At 39.8% G+C, this 27,300-nt stretch overlaps 1 protein-coding gene across 5 annotated transcripts in view; it reads right to left on the minus strand.

The window, feature by feature from the left end:
* GPR156 (G protein-coupled receptor 156) overlaps positions 1 to 27,300 on the minus strand; it is an 89,283-nt gene that overhangs the window by 57,239 nt on the left and 4,744 nt on the right. For 4 of the 5 annotated variants that reach the window (XM_082394881.1, XM_082394884.1, XM_082394883.1 and 1 more), the window contains exons 2-3: positions 3,074 to 3,552; positions 2,721 to 2,857 (exon numbers count right to left, since the gene is read on the minus strand). In XM_082394881.1, the coding sequence (XP_082251007.1) occupies positions 2,721 to 2,857; positions 3,074 to 3,169 (233 nt within the window). In that variant the 5' untranslated portion in view covers positions 3,170 to 3,552. Of the gene's footprint in view, positions 1 to 2,720; positions 2,858 to 3,073; positions 3,553 to 27,300 lie in introns of those variants that run through there. The other variant, XM_082394885.1, reaches the window with a different exon arrangement.

Genomic DNA, 27,300 nt, shown 5'->3' on the forward strand with positions numbered 1-27,300 from the left:
AGAATGTGTATTCTGCTGTTGTTGGGTGTAGGATTATACAAATGCCAATTAGGTCAAGTTGGTTGATGGAGTTGTTCAAGTCTTCTGTATCTTTACTGATTTTCTCTTGTAGACTACATTTTAAAATGTTATCAAAAATGCAGTATTGGTGACTGAACTTGAACATTGCTACATTATTTTTATTTTATTAAAATGTTTTTCTTACTCTGGCACACACATGCATGTGTGTGCACACACAGAGTCACAGTCACAAATTTAGAGACCACAAAACTGGAGTGAAATGAGGCATCTAACTCTGATGCTGCACCTTTGAACAAATTTTACTATTTAAGAAAGCACTTTTGAAACTGGGTTATTTTATGTTTCCTTGTCTGACCTTGTAAGCTACTTAACTGCAAAATGTGTTTTTATTCACAGTGCCTCTTAATATGTTATTTTTTATGCCAAGTCATGCTCCCACTGAAAGCAAGACAGGCAACAAAATCTTTAGTAGAATGAAACAAATATAGGTGCTTCTACTATAACACCGTTTACAAGTGTTCAGACATATAAATGCTTTTAAAAAAACCTCGCATTCTACAAAATTGTGGATAAAAATAATGGGTTATGATAAAAATAATGGGTTATGGGAAAAATAGTGTGGGGCCATAACATATGAAACACATTTAACTTTGTAACCAGAATACTAATAAAAAATAATAATTATCTCAATTAAAATACTAGTACTCAGTAAATATCCACTACCACTTGTACCCAGGATCACAGCTGATTTTTACAGCCTTAAATCTGCAAGACATAGGTCCTTAAGGGCATTCACCTCCAATAGATAACATTGTCATCAAAATCTAATTTGGATCTGTGTTTTCTTCAGCAATCAATTGTTTTTAAATACGAGGGAAATGTCTTCTTCATGTCTTCATCTACTCCTGCAACTTCATCAGATAGCATCACATTGTAGGTAGAATACCAGTTCTTGAAGCCATTAAACCAGCTACTGCTTGCGCTGCTATCACAATATTCTTAGCTTAAGGCTTCCTTCTTTAACTGTAAGAAAGCTTGCCCCTGGATGCTTTAAACTATTGACTAGTTGGGGAAAAAATTACATATGAACCAATGATGTTATTTTCTTATTTGCCAATTGGGCACTAACTTGCATTACAGAAATGCGTTGTAACTGAAAACAGTATACTCCATAGTTTTTTAACCTTGAAATATGTGATTTTCCTAGTCATTTTCTTGGCAGCAGCTACTGTTGGGATTTAAATCTCCTTACTCCCAGGATCACTGAAAACATATTTACTGAGCACTTATTATGTTCCAGTCTGTTCTAAATGCTGGAGACAGTGGTGAGCATGAGAGACAAGGTCCTTGTGTTCACAGACTTTACATTCTGGTGGGGGATGCAGACAATAAACAGGTAAATCAATAAATATGGTATTATCAGAGAGTGATACTTGCTATGAAGAAAATAAAACAGGGTGATGGGATATGGCATGAGACGTAGGGGGCTGGGTGGCCATTCTGTAGAGAGGCTACCTTAGATAGGATGATCAGGGAAATCCTCCCTGAAGAGATGACATTTGAGCCAAGACCTATCAGATGAGAAGGAACTAGTCATGGGACGATCTGGAGAAGACTGTCAGGCAGTGGGAACAGTAAAGTGACAGTAAATCAAAGGCCTTAAGATGGGAGTGGGCTTAGTGTATTTGAGGAACAGAATGAAAAGTGGCTGGGGAAGCTTCAGGGGTGCACCCAGGGCCAAGTGCCACGCCTCAATGCCATGCTGAGGTTGACCCAGCAGATCAAGCCACTGCTGCCTAACAGTTCCATGTCCTCCAAGCCTCAGATGGCCAGTGGCACCCCAAAATGCCTGCAGACAAATCCAACTGACTGACCCTCATCTGAGTGCCAAACCCAGGCAACAGAGCATAATACACTTGATCACCACAAAGTGTCAGGCTGCTGTGGGGACAGGCGAGTTTGGCCTCTCTGAGGGGGTTGTTGAAATCTGACATGGGCTCTGTCCAGAAATCACCTGCAGACCAGGGAGAGAAGGCTGGAGCAGGGCTTCTCAGGAGGGAGCCTGGGATAGCTGGGGCAGGAGGATGGCACAGAGTGGGAGAGATGGGGTGGGCCTTGAGGGAAGGACTGGATACCAGTGAAGGAAAGATTCTGCAAGTCCCTTCAGAAAAAAGCCATCACTTTGTTTCTTTTGTCAGTCCTGGGTGCCATACGCCCTTACCTGGATGAGCCAGTGACTTTCCAACCAGTCACAACTGTCTAGCAGAATAGCCAGGTAGTGGGGCTTCACTATTTTTACAGAAACCTTAGCTTACCCGGACTGGTTCCAATCGTGCTGCCATAAACTTTAATGTTGCTTTGGAATATTTCTCTACGTGCTCTCTATTTTTAATACAAATACCTCATCTTCTCGGAAAGATCTCACCATCCTTTATGAGGAGAGACTCTTCATTCTCTTCTTTGGATATCCTTATAGTAGTTAGCGCAAGAGTGGGCCAGACCTTTCTCCTTCTCAAGAAGGAATTGTACTGCGAGGCCAGGCCTCCTTCAGGGACAGCTTCTCACATAGTTTAATGCCACAGTAGGACACAAGCTTTGCTGATACCAGCCAGCAGCTCGTGGTGCCAAAATGACACTAACACTCTGGGTTTCATGTTTCAGGCAACGAGATATGAGAAACTAGGCATGGGGCTGCTTACCTGTTCTTCCTGCAGCGGATTGTGAAGCCAAGAAAGAAGGCTATCAGCAGAAGTCCACAGCTGAGGAAAGTCCAAACAACACCCAAGAGGGCAGGAGATAATGAAGAAATGGTCTTACTGCTGTGGCGGGAAGAGGTCTGAGAACAGAATGAAGAGAAGCTGTTAGGAACGAAGGCTCTTCTATAGATCAAACATGAACTGCCCCCATCACCTCCAGAGCTGGGACATACATGTCCTGCATAAGCATTTCCTCCTCGTACTTCTCCCCCCTCCACCACCACTACCATCATCAACAATAATAACAACAACGTGTACATCTAAGCAGCCCTGACACCCCATGGCTGCTGACTTACAATTGTTGTCCTGCAGAGATCATGAAGGGGTCTCCGCTCCAGCTCCTGGCCAGGAAAACCGTCACACAATTCAGAGCAGTTTATTTCAGGCTCCATGTCATCATATGCCTCTCTTGGTATGTGCTTATTCACAGTCTTGGTCACCCACCAGTAGATAACCAGAAGATCTTTGAGTAAAACAGAAGAGCAACTCCAATCTTTTCTTCAGAGGTGCCATTTTGAAGCTGGCTCCTGGGGCAGAATCTGGGATGAACAATCCATTCAGGTGGAAGCGGAGAGTTATTTCACTAAAGCTCCTTCATCAGACACCCTCCAGGCTCTCTGGGTCCCCTGCTGCCAGTGAAGACCATGTAAGTCAAGAGTGGGCATCTTAGTAACCATTAAGTCACACACTGCGATGATTCTGGCTTGCCACCAGATGGCAGTCGCTGCTCCAAGTACTCCCACACAGGTCTCAAAGGAGAAGAAAGCAATTAAACCTGTTAACAAAAAAATGTTATTTATATATAACACACACAAATAAACACAAACACACACATATATGTAAATGGCTTATTACAGAAGTTTTAAAATATTTTACACATTTTAACTATATATTTTTATTGTATGTAGTTATATACATTATTATATATAACCAAGGTTTAAAATATAGTATATATTTAAATAAATATATTTCAAAACCTCTTTAATAAACAACACTTTAAAAACAAAGACAAAGCACACCTAACAATTTATAGATATACAGCTCTACAGTCCCTCTTCTGATCCCCTTTATGGTCCAGCACTACAAAAATTTCAGTTTCGGGCTTCCCTGGTGGCGCAGTGGCTGAGAATCTGCCTGCCAGTGCAGGGGACACGGGTTCGAGCCCTGGTCTGGGAAGATCCCACATGCCGCGGAGCAACTAGGCCCGTGAGCCACAACTACTGAGCCTGCGCGTCTGGAGCCTGTGCTCTGCAACAAGAGAGGCCGCGACAGTGAAAGGCCCGCGCACCGTGATGAAGAGTGGCTCCCGCTTGCCGCAACTAGAGAAAGCCCTCGCACAGAAACGAAGATCCAACACAGCCAAAAATAAATAAATAAATTTATTAAAAAAAAAAATTTTTAGTTTCAATATGTGAACACATCTTCCTTTCTTCCCTAGTGGAAACCCCCCTGCCCTTCCAAGATCTCTTTATGCAACTTAGGGAGTAAGCTCTGTCTGATCCTGGGTGGTGGTAGGCTCAGGTGCCCCATGCTGTCTGCATACATTGTCTGTTGGTTGGTCCTGTTCACTCCTGTTAGCTCAGTGAGGGGAGGAACATTCTATGCCCAGCCAGCTGGGATCTCAAAAGGATATGCAAGCCCTTTGCCAAGAGTTTTCTGTTTGTTTATTTTTAAACTGTTAGACTACTAGAAGTGGGATAGGCTACTCAGGTAATAGGGAGAGAAACTGAGGGTTCTAAGAATTCCCACAGAGTGAGCGAGTGGCCAGAGCATGGTGTTATTTCTCTCAGAAGATGATTGCAATATGAATACTGTGATCTAAAAAAAAGCTCTACCTTGCAGAACAAAAGTACAAATGCTCAAAAGTAGAGAGGCTTAAATTAACTCCAGCAGAAAAGGCAGACATGTCCCCAATACTTTAAAGCAATCTATCCTGTAACAGAGAAACAGATTTGAAATTTTACCAGTGGGAATTTAAAAAAGGATGCCACTTCTGCTTTGTGTTTCTGAAACAGCTTAGCACAGTTTTCTTTTATTGTGGAGGAAACTTGGAAGAGGAAAAAAATCAATTATTATTATTCCAATAGCCACTGAATACAGGACTTGTGTTTAAGCCAGAACAATAGTGACTGGTGTAGAATGCCATCTTTGGATTCTGCATGCTTAGATATGAACAATATAGCACCAGGTGCTGCCCATATATTGGCCTCTCATATCTTCCTGAATTATTTACCAGGCTGATTACAATGAAATCCCAAGAGAACTAAAAGCCACTACCTCCTGTCAAGACATTTAAATTCTTGTGAAGTCTGATCAGATTACTGAATGCAAAATTAAGAAGTAAATATAAAAATCTGACTATTTGCAGCTTAATTTAGTTGAAAATTTAATTGCTAAAAAGATAATTTTTTTCTTTTTCTTAAAAGTTAGACATCCCCTATTGTGCTTTCTAGCATAGAGCAATATTGGAAGCCACAGGGAGGACTATACTCTATGATGGATTGAAAAATATATTTTTCCTATATTGCCCTTTTAATCATACTCGCAAATAAGTACAGTTACATTTAAACCATTATTAAGTCCCTGTTTGTGTATCCTTACATCAAATAGATGTGTGTGTGTATATACATAAAACCTCATTTTGTTCTCACAACTGTGTCATGTGAGGTAAACAAGACATCTCCTCGTTTTCACATAAGAAAACTGAAGAGCAGAAAAGCGGAGAATCTTGCTCCAAATATGCAGAGGCGGGACTCAAATTCAGGAGTTTAACTGCAAGGTCAATGTCCTCCCAGTTAATACCCTGCATGGGGCAGACACCCTGGACTGACCTCACCCCAAGAAGACACCAATGGCCTGTTAGGTTTCTTCATGTTTAGTTCTCAGAGCTTCACATCTATGGGTTCTCTGGAATGTGGCCCACAACAGTATGTCTATATCAGTTACTCTCAACTGGGGCAATTTTGCACCTCCAGAGGACATTTGGCAGTGTCTGGAGACATTGTGGTTGTCAAAACTGAGAGGAAGGTGCTACTGACATGTGGTAGGTAGAGGCCAGGGATGCTGTTAAACATCCTACAATTCACAGAATGGTCCAAATAACAAAGACTTATCCAGCCCCAAATGTCAGTAATGCTAAGGTAGGGAAACCCTGGTCAACACTGTGGATCTCAGAAGGGCTAACAACCTTAAGCCCAAATCATCTTTGGGAGATTCTGTGAACATGATAGAACTGTCCAGCTGAACATAAATTTCTGAGTACATTCTAAAGGTCATCTTGGACAGACTGAACTCACTGGCATGGAACTTTGAATGCTAGGCACCCCTCCAGTCCATGGATATTCAGTATAGGAACTTTATAAACCATGATACTAGGCTCCTCCACGGGGCAGGCATTCAATTCCAACATTAGCACACACTTACAGAGATTCACACATGAAGAAGTGGTGAAACAATGAATGACTTAGTTATTGAGAGGACAGAGTTGAATGATTTCAAAAAGTATTGAGTGATTGGGAAAGTGGATGGGAAGTAGTGTGTCAGAGGGGATAATAGTGAGGCATTTGACCATAAGATACATACAGAATCCAAGGCACAAAGAGAAAGGTCTGCCAGGCTCCTCCAAGAGCAATTCCCGCCCCCACCAAAGTCTACAGAGGTAAACTGTCTAGTCCACAGACAGCAGCAGGCCCAAGAAGATGAAATGGTAGGGCTTACAATTTATTTGACAGAATCCTGCCCGGTGATTAGGATCAGCAAAACAGACACTGCATCAACTACACTGTTCCAAAGAGCAAGATGGTCATTTACAGGTTCACAACTCTCAACAGTCCCCATATCTTTCCACAAAAATCTACCCTATTCTTCTACACATTATTTCTGGCTATTGGAAAACTAGTCCTACAATTACTGTCTTTTAAAAATTTGTTTTGTAGTTGGTACAACTTCTGCTTCTGTTCATGAAGAATTAACTGCTATTGGAATTGCCCTCCTGCTGTAAACACCTCGAAAACCAGACAAAATACACAAAACAACTCTTACCAGATATTGGATAACAGATTTCACAGGACTTTGGAAAACAAATGAGGTGAACCTACAACTGACTGACAGATATAAAGTGAAATATAAATAAATAAATATATCCTTTCAGTGACAATAATTGATCCCAAGTTACTGCTTGAAGGCAGTTCCCAGGCCACAGCACAAGGAGGGAAACCCAAAGAGAGCCTAGAAGTCTTGCTAAGGTAAGGAGAATAGATTGGAGTTTAGGGACATCAGGCAAACAAATTTGTGAGGCAGAGTAATGAAGAAGACGGAGATACCAAGAAAGAGAGTGCTTTGGAAATCTGCAGGGGATCCTCTCAGTCTTTTTCTGAGTATTGATCTAGGCATGTGAGAGGAAACTATTTGAAGTGAAAGAAATAACCACTGGTAGGCAGTAGCTGAACATTTCCTGGAGTTCACACAGGGTTGGGAATACTTTGTGTTTCCACCAGCCAGAGTGGAGAGACCTCATAATATACAGGACATTGGATACAATTCTCATAAAAAAATGGGACTAAATAAACCCTAGACTAGAAACTACTCTGGACTTTCCCTAATAATGCTTAAAACTAAGCCTTAAAAGGATCAGATTGATCCACAAAAAACTTAACTGCATTCCAGAACAAAACACAATGTTCGTTAAAGGAATACAACAAGAGCCAGCACTCAACAACATAAAATTCAAAATGTCCATCATCAATAAAAAATTACCAGGCATACAAAGAAGCAAGAAATAAGATCTATAACAATACACTTTAAAAATTCAATAAAAACATACAGTGGGACTTCCCTGGCGGTCCAGAGGTTAGGACACCGCACATCCACTGCAGGGGGCACAGGTTTGATCCCTGGTCAGGGAATTGGGATCCTGCATCCTGTGCAGCACAGCCAAAAAATAGAAAAAAAATACAGAAATAACAGAAATAATATAATTGGCACATGAGGACTTTAAAACAACTATTATAAATATGCTCAAAGATATAAAACAGAACATAAACAAAATGAAAGGAGAAATGGAGAATATATTTTAAAAACCCAAATAGAATTCTAGAGATTAAAATGCAATTATAAAATTAAAAATATAGTAGATTAGACACTCCAAAAAAAAAAATATTGGTGATCCACCAGAGGGCAGACAGCAGAAGCAAGAAGAACTACAATCCTGCAGCCTGTGGAACAAAAACCACATTCACAGAAAGACAGACAAGATGAAAAGGCAGAGGGCTATATGCCAGATGAAGGAACAAGATAAAACCCCAGAAAAGTACCTAAATGAAGTGGAGATAGGCAACCTTCCAGAAAAAGAATTCAGAATAATGATAGTGAAGATGATCCAGGACCTCAGAAAAAGAATGGAGGCAAAGATCGAGAAGATGCAAGAAGTGTTTAACAAAGACCTAGAAGAATTAAAAAACAAACAAACAAACACCTAGAAGAGTTAAAGAACAAACAGAGATGAACAATACAATAACTGAAATCAAAAATACACTAGAAGGGGGCTTCCCTGGTGGCGCAGTGGTTGAGAGTCTGCCTGCCAATGCAGGGGACACGGGTTCGAGCCCTGGTCTGGGAAGATCCCACATGCCGCGGAGCAACTAGGCCCGTGAGCCACAAATACTGAGCCTGCGCGTCTGGAGCTTGTGCTCCGCAACAAGAGAGGCCGCGACAGTGAGAGGCCCGCACACCGCGATGAAGAGTGGCCCCCACTTGCCGCAACTAGAGAAAGCCCTCGCACAGAAACGAAGACCCAACACAGCCATAAATAAATAAATAAAAATAAATAAATTTAAAGTAGAAAAAAGTTAAATATTGAAAAAAAAATACACTAGAAGGAATCAATAGCAGAATAACTGAGGCAGAAGAACAGAAAAAAAAAATTAAAAAAAAAAAAAGAAGAACAGATAAGTGACCTGGAAGACAGAATGGTGGAATTCACAGCTGTGGAACAGAATAAAGAAAAAAAGAATGAAAAGAAATGAAGACAGCCTAAGAGACCTCTGGGACAACATTAAACGCACCAACATTCACATTATAGGGGTCCCAGAAGGAGAAGAGAGAGAGAGAAAGGACCCGAGAAAATATCTGAAGAGATTATAGTCAAAAACTTCCCTGACATGGGAAAGGAAATAGCCAGCCAAATCCAGGAAGTGCAGAGAGTCCCAGGCAGGATAAACCCAAGGAGAAACACACCAAGACGCATAGTAATCAAATTGGCAAAAATTAAAGACAAAGAAAAATTACTGAAAGCAGCAAGGGAAAATCGACAAATAACATACAAGGGAACTCCCATAAGGTTAACAACTGATTTCTCAGCAGAAACTCTACAAGCCAGAAGGGAGTGACATGATATATTTAAAGTGAAGAAAGGGAAGAATCTACAACCAAGATTACTCTACCCAGCAAGGATCTCATTCAGATTTGACGGAGAAATCAAAAGCTTTACAGACAAGCAAAAGCTAAGAGAATTCAGTACCACCAAACCAGCTCTACAACAAATGCTAAAGGAACTTCTCTAGGCAGGAAACACAAAGAAGAAAAGGACCTACAAAAACAAACCCATAACAATTAAGAAAATGGTAATAGGAACATACATACTGATAATTACCTTAAACGTGAATGGATTAAATGCTCCAACCAAAAGACACAGGCTTGCTGAATGGATACAAAAACAAGACCCATATATATGCTGTCTACAAGAGACCCACTTCAGACCTAGGGACACATACAGAAAGTGAGGGGATGGAAAAAGATATTCTATGCAAATGGAAATCAAAAGAAAGCTGCAGTAGCAATACTCATATCAGATAAAATAGACTTTAAAATAAAGAATGTTACAAGAGACAGGGAAGGACACTCCATAATGATCAAGGGATCAATCCAAGAAGAAGATATAACAAATATAAATATATATGCACCCAATATAGGAGCACCTCAATACATAAGGCAACTGCTAACAGCTATAAAAGAGGAAATAGTAACACAAAAATAGTGGGGGACTTTAACACCTCACTTACACCAATGGACAGATCATCCAAACAGATAATTAATAAGGAAACACAAGCTTTAAATGACACAATAGGCCACACAGATTTAATTGATATTTATAGGACATTCCATCCAAAAACAGATTACACTTTCTTCTCAAGTGCACACAGAACATTCTCCAGGATAGATCACATCTTGGGTCACAAATCAAGCCTCAGTAAATTTAAGAAAATTGAAATCATATCAAGCATCTTTCTGACCACAATGCTATGAGATTAGAAATCAATTACAGGGGAAAAAACATAAAGAACACAAATACATGGAGGCTAAACAATACATTAGTAAATAACCAAGAGATCACTGAGGAAATCAAAGAGGAAATAAAAAAATACCTGGAGACAAATTACCACGAAAACACGACAATCCAAAACTTATGGGATGCAGCAAAAGCAGTTCTAAGAGGGAATTTTATAGCAATACAAGCCTCAACAAACATGAAAAATCTCAAATAAACTATCTAACTTTACAACTAAAGGAACTAGAGAAAGAACAAACAAAACCCAAAGTTAGTAGAAGGAAAGAAATCATAAAGATCAGAGCAGAAATAAATGAAATAGAAACAAAGAAAATAGCAAAGATCAATAAAACCAAAAGGTGGTTCTTTGAGAAGATAAACAAAATTGATAAACCATTAGCCAGACTGATCAAGAAAAAGAGGAGAGGACTCAAATCAATAAAATTAGAAATGAAAAACGAGAAGTTACAACAGACACCACAGAAATACAAAGCATCCTAAGAGACTACTACAAGCAAACTTATGCCAATAAAATGGACAACCTGGAAGAAGTGGACAAATTCTCAGAAAGGTATAACCTTCCAAGACTGAACCAGGAAGAAATAGAAAATATGAACAGACCAATCACAAGTAATGAAATTGAAAGTGTGATTAAAAATCTTCCAACAAACAAAAGTCCAGGACCAGATAGCTTCACAGGTGAATTCTATCAAACATATAGAGAAGATCTAACACCCATCCTTCTCAAACTCTTCCAAAAATTGCAGAGGAAGGAACCCCCAAACTCATTCTATGAGGCCACCTTCACCCTGACACCAAAACCAGACAAAGATACTACAAAAAAGAAAATTACAGACCAATATCACTGATGAATATAGATGCAAAAATCCTCAACAAAATACTAGCAAACAGGGCTTCCCTGGTGGCGCAGTGGTTAAGAATCCGCCTGCCAATGCAGGGGACATGGGTTCGAGCCCTGGTCCCGGAAGATCCCACATGCCGCAGAGCAGCTGGGCCCGTGAGCCACAATTACTGAGCCTGCGCGTCTGGAGCCTGTGCTCCGCAACAAGAGAGGCCGTGATAGTGAGAGGCCCGCGCACTGCGATGAAGAGTGGCCCCCACTTGCCACAACTGGAGAAAGCCCTCGCACAGAAACGAAGACTGAACACAGCCATAAATAAATAAAATTTAAAAGAGATAAGCAAAACATTCTCTCTATAAATTTGATCTTTAAAAAAAAAAAATGTTTAAAAAAAAATACTAGCAAACAGAATCCCACAACACATTAAAAGGATCATACACCATTATCAAGTGGGATTTATCCCAGCAATACAAGGATTATTTAATACATGCAAATCAATCAATGTGATATACCAAACTAACAAATTGAAGAATAAAAACCATATGATCATATCAATAAATGCAGAAAAAGCTTTTGACAAAATTCAACACCCATTTATGATAAAAACTCTCCAGAAAGTGGGCATAGAAGGAACCTACCTCAACATAATAAAGGCCATATACGACAAACCCACAGCAAACATCATTCTCAATGGTGAAAAACTGAAAGCATTTCCTCTAAGATCAGGAACGAGACAAGGATGTCCACTCTCGCCACTATTATTCAACATAGTTCTGGAAGTCCTAGCCATGGCAATCAGAGAAGAAAAGGAAATAAAAGGAATACACATTGGAAAAGAAGAAGTAAAACTGTCACTGTTTGCAGATGACATGATACTATACATAGAGAATCCTAAAGGTGCCACCAGAAAACTACTAGAGCTGATCAATGAATTTGGTAAAGCTGCAGGATACAAAATTGATACACAGAAATCTCTTGCATTCCTATACACTAATGATGAAAAATCTGAAAGAGAAATTAAGGAAACACTCCCATTTACCACTGCAACAAAAAGAATAAAATACCTAGGAATAAACCTATCTAGGGAGACAAAAGACCTGTATGCAGAAAACTATAAGACACTGATGAAAGAAATTAAAGATGATACAAACAGATGGAGAGATATACCATGTTCTTGGATTGGCAGAATCAATATTGTGAAAATGACTATACTACCCAAAGCAATCTACAGATTCAATGCAATCCCTATCAAATTACCAATGGCATTTTTTACAGAACTAGAATAAAAATCTTAAAATTTGTATGGAGACACAAAAGACCCCGAATAGCCAAAGCAGTCTTGAGGGAAAAAAATGGAGCTGGAGGAATCAGGCTCCCAGACTTCAGACTATACTACAAAGCTACAGTCATCAAGACAGTATGGTACTGGCACAAAAACAGAAATATAGATCAGTGGAACAGGATAGAAAGCCCAGAGATAAACCCACGCACCTATGGTCAACTAATCTATGACAAAGGAGGCAAGGATATACAATGGAGAAAAGACAGTCTCTTCAATAAGTGATGCTGGGAAAACTGGAGAGCTACATGTAAAAGAATGAAATTAGAACACTCCCTAACACCATACACAAAAATAAACTCAAAATGGATTAAAGACCTAAATGTAAGACCGGACACAGTAAAACTCTTAGAGGAAAACATAGGAAGAACACTCTTTGACATAAATCACAGCAAGATCTTTTTTGATCCACCTCCTAGAGTAATGGAAATAAAAACAAAAATAAACAAATGGGACCAAATGAAACTTCAAAGCTTTTGCAAAGCAAAGGAAACTACAAACAAGATGAAAAGACAACCCTCAGAATGGGAGAAAATATTTGCAAACGAATCAACGGACAAAGGATTAATCTCCAAAATATATAAACAGCTCATGCAGCTCAATATTAAAAAAACAAACAACCCAATCAAAAAATGGGCAGAAGACCTAAACAGACATTTCTCCAAAGAAGACATACAGATGGCCAAGAGGCACATGAAAAGCTGCTCAACATCACTAATTATTAGAGAAATGCAAATCAAAACTACAATGAGATATCACCTCACACCAGTAAGAATGGGCATCATCAGAAAGTCTACAATCAACAAATGCTGGAGAGGGTGTGGAGAAAAGGGGACCCTCTTACACTGTTGATGGGAATGTAAATTGATACAGCCACTATGGAGAACAGTATGGAAGTTCCTTAAAAAACTTAAAATAGAATTACCATATGACCCAGCAATCCCACTACTGGGCATATAACCAGAGAAAACCGTAATTCAAAAAGACACATGCACCCCAATGTTCATTGCAGCACTATTTACAATAGCCAGGTCATGGAAGTAACCTAAATGTCCACTGACAGACAAATGGATAAAGAATATGTGGTACATATATACAATGGAATGTTACTCAGCAATAAAAAGGAACGAAATTGGGTCATTTGTAAAGACGTGGATGGATCTAGAGACTGTCATACAGAGTTAAGTAAGTCAGAAAGAGAAAAACAAATATCGTATATTAACGCCCCTAGAAAAATGGTACAGATGAACCGGTTTGCAGGGCAGAAATAGAGACACAGATGTAGAGAACAAAGTATGGACACCGAGGGGGGAAATGGCAGGGGGTTGGTGGTGGTGTGATGAATTGGGAGATTGGGATTGACATGTATACACTAATATGTATAAAATGGATAACTAATAAGAACCTGCTGTATAAAAAATAAATAAAATAAAATTCAAAAATTCAAAAAAAATAAAAATAAAAACAAAATTAAATCAAAAAGAAAATAAGTATCTAAAAATTAGAAAGCAAGCTGAAACAAATTACTATCATCAAGTTGATGATATAACCACATAGAGAAGAATTATTTTAAGTAAAAGTAATTTGATTATACACCTGAAAGACAAAAAACAACCACAAAGAAATCTTAAATGGCATTAAGTGGGTATTGTTCCTATTTTATATAGATGGATATACATACATATACACATACATACAACTACTTATTAGATAAAGCAAATAAGTAATTATGTTCATGTCAATGGGAACTAAGAATTTCTAAGTAAGAGAAAAATATATGCATATAAAATAAAATAAGTTAAAAATCTCTCAATCATTTATTTAAATGGGAAATATCAGTATGGACTCAAAATTTTTCTTTTTCTAAAATATTCATATTTCCTAGTCTGTTAACTGAAGTTTGGAAGTAAGTACAACATAGCAACAATAAGCACTCCAAGTGCCCAGATTGTAGTCTCTAAAACCATTTTTCACTAAAAGGAATCAGATTTCCTTAGTGAAATAGTCAATTTAAGTTATGGAGCTGGAAATATATGAGATGAAACTGGGACATTTTGTCATACTAGAGCATGAAAAATTATCAGACTACAGAGAGTACAGAATCATGTCAAAGGGATGCAGGAGTCAACAGGCGTCCACTGGTCAATGACAGGATAATTTGAGCATCAAAAAGAACAATAACTGTAATGCACTGAAACATATATGGCACAGAGTAGGCATGCAATAAATGATTATTGAATAAATGAACAAAATTAGCATTGTAGGTATTAGTAAAATATTGTCGAAGGTGTGGTCTACAACACTGACTTAGTGGCTCCTCCATGAGGACAGATGGTGGAAATTTCTCTTCCTTTCAAATACCAGGAAAAGTTGTCTTTTTCTCGAACATTTTCGTGTCATGAGTAGTACGTTTCTTTCTCTTTTGGCTGCTGGGAAGCTTGGAATCAAATATGTGGTGCACTTACAGCAATTGTGCAGTGTTAGGTATTTCTGGCTCGTTTTATTATCCTATGACTATTTTCCTTTTGTCTGGATTTCCTTATTCCTTCATTTTTTCAACCCAATACATGCTTTATATTAAAAGCAGAAGGGACAACTGAAGTAATATGGATGTTTCTACCCAATGTGAGCAAATAGATACATTGTTTGAAGTATCTCAGCCTCAGGTTATCCACGAAGAGGTAAGTCAGAACCACATGCAAATTAATAAAAAATCTATCTATTCAAACCACCACCAATAGCACTGACTAGATAATTACTAACGTTCCTTCTGGCACTAATATTGTCTCAAGTATTACCTCCACATTAACTATGTTAATATAGGCAGCAGATACATGGATAATTATAAACAGCAGGGAATGTAAAATGCATTTTAATTGTTTTTGAATGCACTGTGTTATGTCCTAGTAGCAGATTTACAAACATGCTGCATATGGGTCACTTATACTAACAGTAAAATTCATGTCTATTGCCTAAGCATACACTGCTCTTTGTGGAGGCAGCAGACAAGTACACACAGGGCGGAGGGGATTAAACCTCCCCTAACCACCACCCACCACAGAGATTCTCAACACAGAAGATGGCTTACAGTTGTAAATTCTTTCTAAGAGAGGATGAGCATGAGATTAGGGTGGAAAAGTACTGCGTGTCTATGAACAAGACAGTTCAGTCAGGGAAAGTAAGTGAAGTCACAGAATATTGGAGATGGAAGCAACCTCAGATATAATCAAGTCCAGTCTCCATTTTATGGGTCAAAAAACTGTTCCACAGAGGTTGGGAGGTTCAGGGATCACATGGTGAGCGTAGGAAGAGAATCTTGGTGTCCCAAGTTCAGTGCTCTTTCTATACTACTTTAAAGGTCCTTTAAAGGAAGTTATGATTGGCCTTTCACGCACTTGAAACATCTGGGGCAAAGGCCTGGGCTTGCGTAAGGGAAGATGGAGACCATGTGTGTGTACAGGGGACTGCCGGATGGGAATGGTGACCAGCAGGAAGGCAAGTTTGATGTGAATACACAGAATGTGTGCAGGGCCAGTGGAGGCAACTGGAGAGAGCAGGGCCATAGGGGTAACAGCTCTAAGGCTGTAGTTAGAAGTTTGTGGAGGAGGTCTGAGAGAAAAAAGGAACACTGTGGAAGGGGGAAAGAGTATTCTCTTGGGAGAGTATAAGTTTTGGAACTTGTACATTTTCTCCACAACAATGTAAAGTGTACTGAATTAATCTGCTTCTCAGAACCTCAGATTTGCCTTATAAAAGAGGGAGAAATGATAAAAGTTCTCTTTTAAAGCCTCTGAAGTGCCTACAGTTAAGTTTTCCACATACTTTCATGGTTTCTGAATAATCATCCCCAGGACCCTGGAGCAGGGCTCGTGCAGGGAATCTTGATTCACTGGAGGGAAGATCAAGGGGAGGAGAGACAGCTGCTCCAAATACATCCCTCTTAGGGGAGTTTAGAAGCAGAAGGGAATCACTGGGTGTCCCTTGGCAGGGGTGGGAAGAGGACAGGGTGGGGTGAAGGAGAGTGGCCTTGATTCACCACTTTAATGTGAGTTTTAGAGAAAATGAACCTTTTGGATCCTTGGGCTCTGTATGAATTCTTGGATTATCCCACCATTCTCTCCTAATCCCTGTGTTCTAAAGCCTCTCCTCTCCAGAGCTTCCCAGCGCACAGTCAGTGATTTTTTCTGCAATCTGTAGGACATTTTTGTTCAACATTACAGAAGGCCATACTCAACCCTTTAATCTGATATTACTTGTAACTTTTCTTCTACGAAACCTGACTTCTCCCTTTGCTTACAGTGTTTAAATATTTCTGGCTGCTTGGTAGAATTAAAGTGAATCAGACTGTCTATTGGAGTGGGTCCCCCACAGGATCTGAAAAACAGTGCTGTAAGCAGTAGGTTTACTGTAAACAGTAGATCAACTGAATGCAGGGCACACTTCAGGGTCCCTGGGTCAATTCAGCCTCCATCCCAGTACATGGAGTTTGGCTTCATTTCACACATCCTAGGACCATTGGGTATAATGAGTCATACTGCAATGGACAAAGTCCAGGCTGAATTTAACTCTCAGCTCCACCATTTTATATCTGTGGTGTCTTAGGTTAGTCACTTAACTTCTCCAATTCTTAGCTGCCTCCTCAGTGAAATGAGGATAATACTATCTACACCTCATAGGTTTTGTTGATGATTAAATCATATGATGTCCAGGATGCATGCACATGGAACTGATATACCAGGTCGTCAATAAATACTGGCTTCTTTCATTTCCACAATAGAGAAGGGTCATCTATACAAAAGACTTGGATCATATAGCCAAGGTTATCTATCTTGTTTCTCTAAAGTTTTTAACAGAATCCCAAGTTCTAAATCATTGTTTCTTCTAACATGAAGAGTAACGGTCTTTATATTGTATTTAAAATCAGATTTTGTAAGGATAATGAATTATAGATCCCTGATGGTAGAGACCATGATCATTAATTCAATAAATGTTGACTGACCAACTATTATGGGCTGGTCACTAAGACCTAGGGATGCAGCACAGAACAAGACAACGTGGTCTTGCTCTACCACCTAGCACACGGCCTGGTGATCAGTACATATTTGTTGAAGTGAACCCAGAGATGTTTAGAAAACATTATATAGGATAGGAGTCCTATACTCCTGGGAACAATCCTCAGGACAGTGAGATACTCCTATAACTCAGCAGAAACAGGAGATTTGATTTATAAAGGAGGGCTGGAAAATCCCCCTGACTACTGTGGGAGCATCTCCTACTTTCAGAGACCTGCCCTGATGTGTTTTGCGACCCTCTGTACTCTCAGGTATAAACTGGCACAACCACACGAACTGGGCTGTGAGCCACTACTGCCTTATAGACGGATCCTAGAGACATGTGAATATTCCACACTACTGCCAGGGACTGGAGTTGGGAATTAAACACAAAAAAACAAAAAAAACCAGCAACATACAAAAACCCTCACCAACTTCCCAGAGTTGCACTTAGGTACTATCATGCAAATTACATATGCATGATTTCCATAAAAACCAGTCACAAATGTCAATTAGTGTTCATTAATATGCAGTAAAATTCTCACTTGAAAATTATTAAGAGCCAAGAATGAATTCCACTTGGCTGCCCTCCTTTAATGAGAACTGCTGTGAAGTGCTCTGTGCTATTTCTCATCAGCGAAACAGTAAGGTGTCACGACAAAGCAAGCTTCAGGCAACAGAAGGACCAGAGAGAATGATCATTTGAAGGTTTCAGAGGCTGGTTTTGGACAGCTCAAGTTTTATGCTGCTATAGCTGAGACCTCAGTCCTGTTGGATACCCAGAACATACGCTGAGTGAATTCATTAATCTACCTTGCCAATGGAGCCATGGTGATACTGAGTACTTCTTTAAAGGATGTTTGTGAGGGTGCCGTACAGCTAGAAAAAGGTAAATAGCACTTCGTTCCTGAGGTTCAGTCTGTTCAGGAAACAATGTTCTCCTCCTCAAAAGCAGCAGAGATCCAAGGCCCTTGGAATTAATGGGACTCATTCCTGAAAAGCCTTCTGGTTAGAATTTTTATGAGTGAACTCACATGCTGTGTCTGCAAATTCCAGTTTCATCTGGACATTGGATTTCTCTGAACGGTTGTTCAGTGTTGTTGTGCAACCCAAAACACTGTGTGACAGTGATTCAGGCTCTTTGAGGATAAAGAGATGGAAAATATAAGCTACTGACACTGGACTGTTCATTCTGCAGCCACTTCCTTATCAAAATGTCCTAAACTTGGCCTGAAAGGAGGGGGTACGGAATAGACTTGTCTAAGAATAGTTTAACCCAGTGGTTACCAAACTTTAGTGCACATCAAAATCACCTGGAGAGTGTCTTAAAAAATACTGATTGCAGGCCCTTTACTGCCAGAGTTTCTGATTCAGTAGGGCCTGAGAATGTGCATTTCTAGTAAGTTCCCAGCTGATGCTGCATCTGTTGATCTGAGAATCATTCCATGAGAACCTGAGTCTAGCTTAAGGAAACGTAAGGCTTTCATCAGATTGTGTGGAACCACACAATCCTTGGAATAACTTTTAACTTGTTACTCCAAGCTACTGTGATGAGGCTCATGTACACACATATAGATCAAATCACTTGAATCGTTCACTAGAAATTAATTTCAGAGAAGTACTAAGAAATTAGACACCTAGAATATACAATGGAGGAAAGACATTCTCTTCAATATGTGGTGCTGGGAAAACTGGACAGCTACATGTAAAAGAATGAAATTAGAACACTCCTTAACACCATACACAAAAATAAACTCAAAATGGATTAAAGACCTAAATGTAAGACCAGACACAATAAAATTATTAGAGGAAAACATGGGAAGAACACTCTTTGACATAAATCACAGCAAGATCTTTTTTGACCCACCCACCTCCTAGAGTAATGGAAATAAAAACAAAAATAAACAAATGGGACCAAATGAAACTTAAAAGCTTTTGCACAGCAAAGGAAACTATAAACAACACATTAAGACAACCCTCACAATGGGAGAAAATATTTGCAAACGAATCAATGGACAAAGGATTAATCTCCAAAATATATAAACAGCTCATGCAGTTCAATATCAGACAAACAAACAACCCAATTAAAAAATGGGCAGAAGACCTAAATAAACATTTCTCCAAAGAAGACATACAGATGGCCAAGAGGTACATGAAAAGCTGCTCAACATCACTAATTATTAGAGAAATGTAAATCAAAACTACAATGAGGTATCACTTCACACCGGTTAGAATGGGCATCATCAGAAAATCTACAAACCACAAATGCTGGAGAGGGTGTGGAGAAAAGGGAACCCTCTTGCACTGTTGGTGGGAATGTGAATTGATACAGCTACTATGGAGAACAGTATGGAGGGTATTCTGGAAAGAATATTTTGGTATGCCTCCTTTTGTTTTGTTTTGTTTTATTTCACTGAATATCAGAGACCGTATGTTAAGAATACAGAAGTTCTGGATCATTTTCTCTTTTCCAAAGGATATGTTTTTTAGCTTCTGTTAGAGTGTTAGAATAAAACTGATTATCTTTTTTTTTTTTTTTAGTTGGAAGAAAATGTTTATTTCATAAAAAGGTATGAAGGTAGAAAACCAGTAAGAATAGGGAAAGGAGAACTTAACAAGTGGGGGATTTTGAGGCAACTAGGAAGTGATCTGGACAAAACTTTCATAGGCAAGAAAGTTTCATATACCATAACCACTACACTGAAAGGCATCTAATAACCAGCCAATTTTATTTGTATCAGTAGTACTAAGAATAATTCTCTACACTTCCACCTTTACTAAGGAAAATGTAATCAGTGAAGACCTAGCTGGCTTTAATGTTTTCAGTGTGTCTCGAGTTATCAAAGATTAACTGTAAGAGAGTAGGATGAAGTAGAGACCTGCATTTTTGTGTTGAGAAAATATTAACCTTTAATTGTGCAACTTAATTATTGGGTATGCCTTTGCTGTTTGATTTTTGTTTATTCTTCCCTACAACATTAGCATGATGGAAGTATAATTACTTGGTCACCACTTAACAGTTCAGTTCTGTTTTTCAACATGTAACCAAGGGTACAATTAATTTAAACACTTTTAACAGTAAACAATTGTGTATATGGTAAAATAAGTTGGCTTTTTTCAAATTTAAAAGGTATAGTATCAACTGAAACTAACTCCACTCAAGAAATAATTGAGTGTCTTCTATTAAGCAGGCACAGTGCTGGTATTACATGAATATTACCTCCTACTAATCATTCTAAGAACTTCAGAAAAGACTAGTGAAACCAGAGCACTACCAGAGGACTAACTGTAACCCTTCACACCCTGTGGTCTATTTTTCTTGCTGTTACAACAAGTAACATGAAGTATGGCCACTTTGTAGAACCAGAGAGATAAAATCACTGTCATATGGCTAGAAAGTAGCAGATGCTATAACACGAACCCAAGGCCTTGATTCCAAGATCAACTCTTTTACACTGCCATTATGATGCCTTTATACAGTTCATTAGCAGACAGTTTTCTCCACCTGGCAGTCATTTTCTTACTTTAATTTTTTATAAGGAAAACACTGTGAAGAAGCAAAGTAAAAAACTGATTTAATCCTTGGCAGTACAGTGGCAATTAAATAGCTGTTAAAAAAAAAAGTGTTTTGAGAACATGCCCAGGATTTTTGAGAACATTTCTACTGGACACCTTTGCTCCAAGCTTATCTTCCATTCAGAGAGGGAAGGGACCGTATTTAAAAACAAGAATAGGGTGGTCCAGCGGTTAAGACTCCGTGCTCCCAATTCAGGGGGCCCGGGTTCAATCCCTGGTCCAGGAACTAGATCCTGCATGCTGCAACAAAGGGCAAGGTCATTAAATAAGTGCAGTGCAAGGACACACGGTTTGATAGGGTTAGCCTTCCACAATGTGGGTGGGCCACATCTAATCAGTTGAAGGCTTTCAGAGCAAAAAACAGAGGTTTCCTGGCGGTCTCTGGCCGAGGGGCCGGGCAAGGGGGTCGGGAGTTGTGCGAGAAGGCCACCGGGCCGCCCACCACGGCCGCCACCCTCCTGCGTCCGCTTCCAGCTCCCTCTCCCTCTCCCCTCCGGCCTGAGCCAAAACTGATCATCTTAATCCAGTCAGTGGCTAATCTGATTGGGGACTGGATTTCAATTGTTTATAAGATCAGGTCTATTTCTGGGCTAACTCCTCAGGCATAGTCCCTCAGGAGTCCCAACCAAAAGCCTAGGGTATTTGTACTAGTCAGGGTCCTCCAGAGAAACAGAAGTAATATTTTAGATATAAATTAAAAAGAGTTATTACAAGGTTCTGGCCCACACAATTAATTATGAAGGCTGAGAAGTCCCATGATCTGTCATCCACAAGCTGGAGACACAGGAAAGCCAGTGGTGTAGTTCAAACGCCTGAGAGCCAGAGAGCTGATAGTGTAGGTGCCAGTTCGTGTCCGAAAGCCTGAAAACCAGGAGTGCCAAGGGCAAGAGAAGATCAATGTCCCAGCTCAGTAGTCAGGCAGAGGAATTTCAACCTTCCTCTGCCTTTTTTGTTCTATGCAGGCCTTCAACAGACTGGGTGATGTCCACCCACATTGAGGAAGGCCAACTGCTTTACTTAGTTCCCTAACTCAAATGCTAATCTCTTCTAGAAACACCCCACAGATACACCCCAAAATAATGTTTAACCAGATATCTGGGCATCCTGTGGCCGACACAAATAGACACATAAAATTAACCGCTGCAGTGTTTTTCAGGCCCTTCCACTTTGGTGGGCCTAACACCCCCATTTTAATCTCCCCAGCACAGTGAGATTGTAATAGCTCTGGTTACCTTAGCTTTTTAGCACCTGCTTTCTGTTTGGCTTTCTTACCTCTTGGTCTGTGCTACCTATACATTGGTGAATGACTTATAAGGAAAATGGGTCAAACTTATTGGGCTGATTCCTCTGTGCCTCTTTTCTTTCCATGAGCATGGCCTCTTTTGTCCCGGCTCACTTAGTATCCTTGAATTTGCCCTTTTTTCCCTCCCCAGCCCTATCAGGCTGCAGAATGTTCTGCTCAGCTTCTCTGAGTCTTAGCAGCTGCTTTTTGCTTGGGTTCTTAGCTTCTCCTCACATGCTACTTAATAAATGGTAAATGTCTCAAGGAAAAATGCAACCTAGGATGTAGGGCACTCAATGAATTTCTCTTCTTTCTAAGGTCTTAGCTCTCAAGCACTGGCTGCCTTGGTAGGTCTTTTACACCTTCAAATAGATTTTTGAAATCCAGCTTTTCTAGATGTCCCCTCTGGGAGCAATGGTCTACTACCAGGTAGACCATTACGGCCAGAAGCAGATGCTTAATGTCTTGTAATATGTTTAAGCTTAAATTATTTTTACTGTCAAGACCAAACTGTTTAAAGATAATCTTTACAGATGCAAATCACAGTGCAAACAGTATAAGACATAACTATCCTTACTATTAACTGTGAGACCAATTAAGATACATTATAGAATCCCTAAGTTGTAAGAGACAAACCTATTATAGGGATTGGTTTAACTATCATTATTACTCCATCAGTGCATTCTTGAAAATAAATGTTGATGTAAAAGTATTAACACAAAGGATGATGCTTATGCTTCAGGTTTATATACGTCCAAACTAAAGTTAAAATTTCTCCTTAGAAATTAATCACAATAACTTCTATTCTGGTTTTCATTTCTTTCTTTAGTTTTCAATCTAGGACATAAAAATCCATTTCAAAGCTACTGAGCAAAAATTGCAGCATGTGTTATAGAAGCCAACAGCAAAATGTCTGCCATAGGACTTCATGATTTTGTTCCCTCCACTTAGCTTATGTTTGCATTCTGAACACAGAATCACAACTGGGTTTGTAATATAGATTAGAGATCACAGATTTCTATAGCGTGTCCATGAACTTACAGGCCCACACAGCAGCCTTCAGCTGAGGATTTAAAAATCTCATATACTTCTTGCTACTTTGTCAGTTCACCATTTATATTTCACTTGTTCATACTCACCAGCTTCCCTTAATGCTTCTCTGATATTTTCTCTAGCCCTAACGTGGTGAGGAATCCCACTCCTCTCCAGCCTTATGGGCTAGACTGAATTTTTACATGCAAACAAGAGCAAAACTAAAAATGAAAGCCAAGTAGTCTTGGGAAGCTCACTACCAATACCAGGTTGAGTAAAATCATTTGTTTAAAAATGTTCGCATCTGTTGCTTGGCACCGATCCTTAAGCTCCAAGACCCCTACCTTCTCAACTAATTATCCTCATGTCAAGTAATCAATTGTACTTGATTGACTATATACTCATAAAAATCCCCAAATCCCAAATCCCTCAAAATAGAGGGAGAAGACCGGGATGGAATCAAAGAACTTTTCTCAATCCAACTATTAAGGAAAGGACATAACAAAAACATTAGCAGATACGGCGTTGTGAGAAAGCATTGTAACAGCCTATTCTCTCTGAAAGCGGCCCCCTCCCCACTGATCATGCTGCCCCTGCCACAGATGAAGACCACGTATAATTCCTCAGCATGGAATAAATGAGCAAGGGGAATTGTAAACAGTCTGGCCAACCAGAAGCAATAGAGACACAATGCAACCAAGACACTGCAGACCCTGCTCCCCACTGAGCTGATATAATCCACACTTGGCAAGGATGAGTTCTCACTGCAGGGCTCTCCTGCCTAAATACACAGGCTCCCCTGGAGAAAGGCGGTGGGAGAGGGGAGAGCAAGACAAAAGGAGGGAGGGAAACAACTGCTGTAGGGGAAACCCACAGTGAGCAGTAAAATTGTGTGTGTTCCCTTTGACCCAGAAATGCCAATTTGGGGGATTTTCCTATGGAAATAAAAACCAAAGTGTAAGGATAAATGTAGAACGTTTACTGTGGCATAGTTTGTCGTGTAAAAAAACAAAACAAAAAAACACTGGAGGAAAACGCAGAATATCTATCAATACAAAAATAATGGGAAAAATTACGGAAATTTTCTGCAAAGGAATATTATAAATAAATAAATAAATAAAGGAATATAATAAATAAAATGAAACAGAATAACTTGTATTATATGATCCCATTTACATATGAAATAGAAAATAGCTCTACCTATGTTTGTTTGAAAGTAGAAAAGGGGTGAAAAAGTGGTTTTGTCAGGAACGTGGAAAGGAAAGTAGGTGGAGATTAGTAACATTTTCTTTCTATACTGCTATTTACTAGACTTGTTATAATGAGTGTGTATTACTTTCATAATTTAAAAAAGTAATAAATTAAAACTATAAAAAGGATTTATAAAAAAAAAAAAAAAAGGATTTATTGAGACTGTATTATTACAAGTAATGCCAGACCCCAGAGTTCAGTGGGGTGTATAGTTCTCTGGCATTTGCTTTAAATTGATCCTGGTGGGTAAAGGTAGACAGCAACTTCTGCTCCCGGAGACAGGCCTCACCACGTGTCCCTCAGTAGAAGCCAATTAAAGCACAGACTCGACAATGCCTCTGGAAAAGGCCAGTGGTTGTGAAATGAAAACTACATCTACCTCTCCAAAGGCTCAGCCGCAGAGCTTCCCAAGGGGTTGCCTGAGCCAGTGAGCAGCAGGCAGAGGCGTGGATGAGAATAGAACAGGCTTTTGTCTGGGAAAATCCCACTACTCCAACTACAGACACCTTTTGTTGGTCCCTGTTCCATATTCCAGAGATGAGATGCACAAGGCTGGCCTGGCCGCTGCAGGAATAAATATTAAACTCTGTGGGAAAGATGCTGCCGCCCAGGTTTGAAGTGTTCTGTGTTAGCACCTTGGTGGACATCTGTAAGCCAGTTGTGGGACTTCCAATTGTCACCCACAGGATTGCATTAAGGCCTTGGAGGTGTGACACTTGGCTTAGTGTTTGCAATTTGGTTTCATGCTAATAGAAGCTTCCAGATCCTTGGGGTGGGGGGCAGGAGATATATGATATTCAATAATGAACAAAAAAAAAATGCAGAAGCTAGCAGCCTGAAAAGAATTAACTTTTTTGTTCATTCATCTTCCAACATTTTTTTTCTATTCTTGTACAATTCTACTGTCCTCCATCTATGCCTCTTCTTCTTTCTCCCTACTAAGCCCCTTAAAAGATTTTTTTACTTAATGTTTTGCTGATTATCATAGAAATCCATACTTATAATAGCAATCATGGAAAATAGGGATAAGTTTAAAAAAAAGAAAAGTAATCATTTATAATCCCACTGCTGGTAATATTTTAGAATAGTTTCTTCTTATCTTTATACTTACTTTATAAAGTCAGTCTGCATTTGTGTATCTTTGCAAGTACAGCTGAAATGTCTCACATACATAACTAATATTATGCATGAATATGAGAGAATGTGATGGAAGTGCGAAGGGGGTTTGGACAGTGTATTACTGCTGGGATCTGCAGGGTGGTGGTGTGGCTATGTGTTCTGGTGTGTCAAGCCTGTATTAATATTCCTCAAACTGACTGACAGCAGCCTCATGTCTCCGCCCTTCTTTTCTCCTCACAGCTGCCTTGGAAGTCAGCAATATTTGCACATAAAGATTCCCATGGGTGGTTATTTGATGTTCTTTCATCCAGTCTTTCATTTGCAGATAACTGGGTACCTAGGATCCCAGCAGGTCACTACTCTCTTCCCTTTCCTGTCTCCTGCCATCATCTTTTCTGCTTCCTCTTCACTCCAATCTCCTGGGTTTATCTAAACAGCATCCAAAAGCAGGCAACCATCACCAGCCAGGGCACAACACAGAATCACTGAAATGTCCATTTGGAAAAGGCACTCAATTAAGGATGCACCCTTTTCACCTGTTCAGAGGAAATACTACAGCTAATGTGGCCCTTGCAAGATTCCACTTCATGCAAAAATCAGGAATTTCTTAAATTAGAACCAAGAAGGACATTGTTGGTCCGGAGTCTTGCCATTTCCCTAGTTAAGACTTTCGCTTCTGCCTCCTCTCCCAAGGTCTCCCCAGTTACCCTTGGAAAATCAGGATGGTGAGGTGACAGTGCTGATTGATAGTCTGACATTGCAGCATAGGTAGACAGCAATGGGAAGGCCCAGAGAATTCTTTCTTGGGTGTTCCCAATGTCACTCTAGAACAGGTACCCACAGCAGCAAGAGAGCAGTTCCAAATAGCAAGGCCCTGGGCAGAATCATGAAGTTTCTCTAAGAGGTCCTCCCATGCCTTTTTCTGTCCTCACACCAAGAAATCGCTTCTCCCCATCAGAACTCCAGAGCTCTCCGGCTAATCTACACATATGCAAAGTTCCTCACCACAGCACTGAAGACTGACTATCCCCAGACCATCACGTCTACAATTATCTCTTCCTTATCACAAACATCATAAAGTGGAGATGACCGAGAGGTTTCACACCCCTCCTAACCTCCTTATTTTTATTATGGATTAAAAATAAACATCCTGAGGCACTTTTGAATAGGAATCTGTGATCTGACGGGAGAACACATGTGGAAGGTGACCAAGCAGTCCTGTCTATAGCTTGTCAATCTGTATGGCCTCAACCCTCTATTGCCAGTTGCCTCTCTAGTCACAGCCCAGGAACCGGGTTGAAGCAGGCCTGAATCTTGCAGAGATGGTCTGCCGGCCTCATCGCTTGGTCCTCTGTTGCTTGGCAACCCAGCCTGAAGTATACTCACCCAGATTTAGGTTCAGGTGATAAAGGGGTACTTAGACCCTCTCAATTCCCTCCCACTGAGGCAAAGTGGCCATGAAAGAGATCAGAGGATGCAGCATACAGCCTATGAATTCAGTTTGACTTGGAGCATTCTGAGTATTTGTGTGATGGGTGAGATCTGTTTCTGGTTAATCCCAGGAGTATATTGAATGAATCTGACCTCCTCTTGTTTACATCCCTTAGAGTAGATTGTACAAAGTCTCTAGACTGGATTGGACACAGGAGAATATTCTGGAAGTGCCTTGGACATAAACAGACCTCAA

The sequence above is a fragment of the Balaenoptera borealis genome (assembly GCF_965194805.1).
Source record: "Balaenoptera borealis genome assembly, chromosome: 5".
In the NCBI taxonomy this organism is placed as follows: Eukaryota; Metazoa; Chordata; class Mammalia; order Artiodactyla; family Balaenopteridae; genus Balaenoptera; species Balaenoptera borealis.